Source organism: Eptatretus burgeri, chromosome 17, assembly GCF_056783735.1.
Source record: "Eptatretus burgeri isolate ZD-2024b chromosome 17, Ebu_testis_v1, whole genome shotgun sequence".
In the NCBI taxonomy this organism is placed as follows: domain Eukaryota; kingdom Metazoa; phylum Chordata; class Myxini; order Myxiniformes; family Myxinidae; genus Eptatretus; species Eptatretus burgeri.
Window position 1 is genome coordinate 37749548 of NC_140977.1, and position 6000 is coordinate 37755547.

Genomic DNA, 6000 nt, shown 5'->3' on the forward strand with positions numbered 1-6000 from the left:
GGCTGAACTGATGAAGGCGAAACTTTACAGGTATGATCGCCTCCCCATGAGGAACAAAAAATTCTCCACCAATGATATGATATATTGGATTTACCATAAAACCTTTAAAAACCATGTTCTCCACAGTTCAAGGGAAAACTTCATGCACATGTTCCCCAAGCCTTGATACCAGGATGTTCACGAATAATTGATGTATTAATTGATCAACCCCCTGGTCTATTAATTCAGCGGCCGACGGGGCTTGAACTCAGGACCCTAGGATCCCAAGTCGCCACCCTAACCACTGAGCCAACACCAGGCTACGCACTCAGCCTGTCATCCTTCCGAGGTCGGCAAAATGAATACCAGTTCCAGTGTGCGTACTGGTAGAGGGGCACTGCATCAGCGACACAGTCGCGCTTCAAGAAATGATAGCTACCCCGGCAGCTAAGCTGCCATACGACCACCACCACCACAACAAAATTGTGAATTAAAAATAAGCTGTTTTCATTGCCTTTCTTATACATTGATTTTATTGCGTTGTTTCCATAATTGTAAATATAGTCTGAGTTGGTTATAAAATATATACCAGTATGTCTATTTCTATCAACTATATCGAAGAAGGATTTCATAAAAATGTGGCAAAAACTATAACTATGAGAAATACTGATTTCAATTAATAACAATATTAAAATAAAATCATTCATAATAAAATCAAAATTTATTGCAAACTCTTGAAAGGCTGTCACATGGTCAATAGTTTTTCCCTAATTAGTTTTCAATATCAATTAAATTACTATTTTTTATAAATAAATGTTTTGAGGGGGGTAATCTGAAATTGTAGGGGGTAGGATGAAATCGATTTCAAGCTACCCCCGGGGGTAACTTGAAATCGATTTCAGATTACCGGGAGGTAACTTGAAAGGGGGGTAGCTTGAAATCTTTACACTGGGACTCCGGGTACAATAGGCCCATGATCGAAGTTAGTCCTCCCGCGCCGGCACTCTCAGCTAAACGTCGTTCGTGACCGTCTAAGACGAGCCATTTGTTGACACTTTCTCTCCATTTATCCCATCTTACAGATGTAAAACGTTTGACTTCTTCGCTACATTGTCCTGGTGAATAATACACTGGGGAGCGTCCTCACTGGCCATATTCATCAAAAATCGCCAATCAGCTGCTGGTGATTTCCTCCCTGCAGGAAGCTGCCATCTTGGACAACTTAGCTGGTCACATGACAGTCTGACGTAATTTGCATACGATGTCAGCCGATCTATTGGCTGTCGAGGCGTCACGTGGCCCACACGTGATCCGAGTGGAGAAAATTCAAATGAGAGAGCACGGGGAATTAGCGGGGGTCACGTGATGTAATTTTCAAGATGAAAATACACAATAACTGCAGCTATTTGAGTGGATAACTTTTGGATACATATGTATTTGGATATATACTATCACATTATCAAGGATCAAGGTTTTGTCTCCCCCCCCCCCCGCCCCCTCCCGATGAGTGGAACGAAACTTGATTTTCAGGCACTTTCTGAGCCATGGCTGATGGCCTAAAGTGCCCTTCTAGTTTTTATCCCCCGCCGAATGGCAGAAGGGGGATATTGTTGTCACCCGGGTTGTCCGTCCGTCCGGCTGGCTGGCTGGGCGTCAACATTTATAGCTGTGAGTGCGATAACTCATAAACTGTTCGCCATATCGATTTGAAATTTGGGTCACACTTGTACCACCTGAAAAGGAAGAACCTTATTGATTTTGGGCGTGGCTGGATCCAAGATGGCCGACTGGGGGTGGCAATCTTGAAAAAAATGTTTTTTGTAATAAATGGAAAACTGCTTATCTGATTTCAATTATTTTTCAATGGGCAAGGGATTCCCCATCTCTGATGGTATATTTTTATGTATTATTGTAAGAGTTGCTCTGAGAAGCAATGAGAAATGAGTTTTTAGATTTTGTCCTTTTTGTCTTCTTTGCTCTGCATTTGCTCACATCAAAATACTTTTTCATATTTTGTCTCCAAACATTAATCTGCCACATTTAGTTTTTACTCCTTTTTTTCAAACGGAAACGCTCTTTTTCTTCTGTTGTTCAGGGCCAGGTTCTAGCAAACCTCAGCGCGATGGATTCGGAGTGGTTTGCTCAGAATTGCATGGGACGCAAGACCAAGGTATGTCGGGCAACTTTGCACTAACTGACATTACATATCCACCTTACATATATATCTACCTTGTCTACATATATATGATCTGTTGCATACAAAATATTGAAATATTGTCAGAATATTTCATCCCCCTCGTCTTCACATACTCCTACGATCCCCCAATCATTCCTCCTATTCCTTCCCCAACTTCCTTACCCTCTTCCTCACCCCTTGTCTTCCTTTTTGAAAATTTAATTTTTCAATTATGAAGTATCTAACTCTGTTGGCTGTTTTTTATATATTATTATTTAATTTTTTACCCCTTACCTAGAACCCTATTGCAATAACGTTAAACCTGTTTGTTGAACAGTTTGTATTATTTAATTTTCTACTTCAATAAGTCTGCAGAACAACATGAATGAACTTTTCGTAATTTGGTAGTTTCAAGGAATTTTCCGGTTAGTGGGTAACCATCTGGCTCAGTGCCAAGGTTTCATGTGCAGGCAGGCTGGTGAATGGAATTTATTTATTGCTGAGTAACCACAGAGTTGATTGTCAATTTATTGGGTGTCCCACAATCGGCATTTTCATACGACTGATTGCATTGTTTCTCAAAACGCATGTACAGCAAGCTTTCAACCATTTTTCACAAGGAATGTAATAGCAAATGTTCATCAAGTAGATTGAAATAAGAACCGTTTTTGTGTTCCCATCTGAGTGCATAGAGCTTGTGATCCTGGGATCTCAGAGTCAAATCCCATTCACTATCCATTGTCAATTCAATTGTCATTGTCTATTTCCCATGTGGACCATTTCCCAGCTGCTAAAGTCTTTGTAAACTGTGTAATGGAGACGGAGGTTTATGGTCACTATTCCAGTGAAGAAATACTATTTGATAGTTATGCCATATGTTACAGCTTGCCAGTTCAACTCTTAAGGGTAATCAACTCCATGCTGATGAAGACCGGTGAGTCAGAAACGTCCATGGATTGATTCCCAAGTGATAGGCAGGCATTGCTAAAAAAAGAAAAGGTTTGCTGGTTGACCTGCAGGCCACACTGTCACAGCTGATATTGCCTGTTTGCACAGTGTGGTTCTGTCTTTCACAGGCTCCACCCACTGCAGCTGAAGTTGGAATGGATATATCCTTTTAATATATATACTTTTTGTTGCGGACCCGGGGTCGGGGGCAAAGACCATGAGGGGTGTACTACCTCGGGTTCCCACCAGACTCTCCGGAATCACAGGCCGTCGCACATGATTAACTTCGTGATGCGGCGGGTCACTAATTGACCATGAACGCCAATAACTCGACCATGTGACTTCGGGTCCTCCGTCTAATGCCATTTACCTAAAGGTCACGTGATGTAATTAGCGGGGGACACACCCTCAGTACGCACTTGCTCAAACCGGATCACCTTACCAGATCAGATGCACCCGAGCGGGACTGCCAAGCACGTACCGGCTAGGAAACAGATCGTTGGCGAATAACGTCCCAGCTAATCAAGGGTGCGGGCCATGCTGGACCAACGGAAGAAAACACGAAAACGAGCTGGGAACATTTCTATACAAAGCATTTATTTACAATCAAGCGAGGAAAGGTATGTGGCACATTGATTGGGGTTTATTTTTATGTACAGCATGGCATATCAAGGAATTTGTGGGGTGCGGCAAAAGACAAGCAATCTTACAAAAGCAGACAGAGTAGAGTTATCCCGTTATATCTTCAACAATCGTAATTTATGCGAGGACAGGTGCCATCACAAACACATACACATGCGAAAGAAAGCAGGTGAGGGTAAACCAAACACATACACACGAGAAAGATTAGATAGCCAGAGAGAAAGAAAGCAGGTGAGGGTAAATGAGCTCTCAATACCTGGCATGATTGGCAGACCAACGCAAGCCAGAATGCTTTGGGAGAGGTAGGTGAGAAGGATACTGGTTGTGTCAAAGGTGTGGGAGGTGTGGTGTCTTACAATGTGGGGGGGGGGTGCGGTGTCATGCCAGAGGAAAATGGGATTGCGAGTAAGTAATGGTGTTCTTTGTGCATCCAAAGAAGATGGGATAGAGAAAGAGGAAGATGCGTGTGGAGGAGGATTCCTAACGTAGCTGTGTAAAAGTCTGTATGTGTAGCGTGTACCTCCGTGGGACGCTTCGCCTGAGTGTTCCCACCTCGTGATATGGTGCGTTATCTCCTGCTTAATTATTTGCCGGTGCTCTTGGCAACATGTGCTATGCACTGGTCTGTCTGGCTGTACAGGGGTGGCGGACGTCGACAGCACAGCACGGCAGGGAGTCTTAAAGGACGGCAGTCACCCTGGATCCGGTTTTCGAAGAAGAAGAAGCGCATTCTGGCAATCGCATACCAATGGTGTTCAGGAGAAGAGTGAAGCGAGGAGAGACGAGAGCGAAGAGAGTCCTAAAGGCGTGGACGAAGGGTTGCGCTATGACCGGAAAGTGATGCGCTATGGCCCGAATCCTCCTCTATTGGGCCACAGCGGACTGTGAGACGCCCTGCTCGGCTCCAGGACCAAAAACGTCTCAGTTGCCTAACAGCTTCGGCAGGGCTTGGAGCTCCTGACTTAACATGGGACATGCTCCCCGAGCCAGCACCCCAGCCCTGAACATGCTCCGAGTGCAGTCTGAATGTTGAAGAGTAGCAGACTCCCTCTGCCACCCACGGGCTCCGTCACGGGCCAAAATACACACGCGGGACGTGAACCAAACTCCCGGATCGCTATTCTCGCGACCCCCTTCTCATTGCCCCTGGTCTTGCCGTGGTCTGACGACTGAATGAGGGCAGTATCAATTCTGGATGCTCACCGTATCTCACCAGGATGTTCCCGGTGAGATACGGTCGAGCTATTAACGTCTGCTGCGTGGTCAAGCATCACGCGGCGATGCTAGGGAAAGCACGGTTCGTATGCATAACGTCCCAAAAAACATACGGAAAATCACAGAGGGCAATCATGTACTGGGGGACTTATTTTTACTCCCTAAGCTAATCGACACCACACAACCCCTCGTTTGGTGACACGTAACACTTAATTTCATCAAGATACTTCGACTCGTCCACGGACCATGCCACACTTTACAATGCTAACTTCCCTATTAAATCCTTACATCTACCCCCATAACCATAACAATACATACATACTGTGTACCATTTTTGAATGTCAATAGCTGTGGAAGAACTCTGGGAACGGTTTGATATAAACAGCACAGCGCTTACCTTGTGTTGGCCTTCTTGGTTGCTTGACACAGCTGTTTCGGTGAGAGGAGCATGGGAGGTTTAATTTATTTAGATAATTCCAGCCACCTGGGTTTGGTTGATGTGAGAACTGATTGGCTATTCCCTCCATTCACAGGTGAGATGTGAGTGGGTCTTTCTTTATTATACATTTATATATGTATATATATATATATATATTGTTGCCAATTCTGGCCCGCCCGGCGTGCGATCGGCCACTTGACTCGAATGGCGGCCGCCTTGCCCACCGGAACGGACAATTCAGTCGTGACCCTCCTGGGACTACCGCCAGAAACCAGTCACGGGTGGGAGTTTAACCCCACCACCACCCAGTCCGCAGTCTACCCGCGTGAAATAGGGTGAATCGCCGAATGTCGATATACCTAAGTACCCGCGCGGGTAATCTGCCGAGGGATGGGACCATGCCACAGGCTGACTCCGGATACGAACCGCTTAAGCGGTTCGTTCCGTATTACAGGGATAACCGAGCAGAGTTATCGTCGACCTAATATAAATAAATAATAAAATATAAATATAAATAAAAAATATCAATAAAAACCACAATAAAAGCAATACACGTATTTACAATCATCGTAAAGAAACACAATACAAGCAAGGAACGATG

The 6000-nt window shown here is 44.7% G+C and overlaps 1 protein-coding gene across 4 annotated transcripts in view; it reads left to right on the top strand.

Moving 5' to 3' along the window:
* Positions 1-6000, top strand: part of HADHB (hydroxyacyl-CoA dehydrogenase trifunctional multienzyme complex subunit beta) — a 35146-nt gene that overhangs the window by 23956 nt on the left and 5190 nt on the right. For 3 of the 4 annotated variants that reach the window (XM_085862666.1, XM_085862664.1, XM_085862665.1), the window contains exon 14: positions 2075-2149. In XM_085862666.1, the coding sequence (XP_085718792.1) occupies positions 2075-2149 (75 nt within the window). Of the gene's footprint in view, positions 1-2074; positions 2150-3231; positions 3724-6000 lie in introns of all 4 variants that reach the window. The other variant, XR_015052972.1, reaches the window with a different exon arrangement.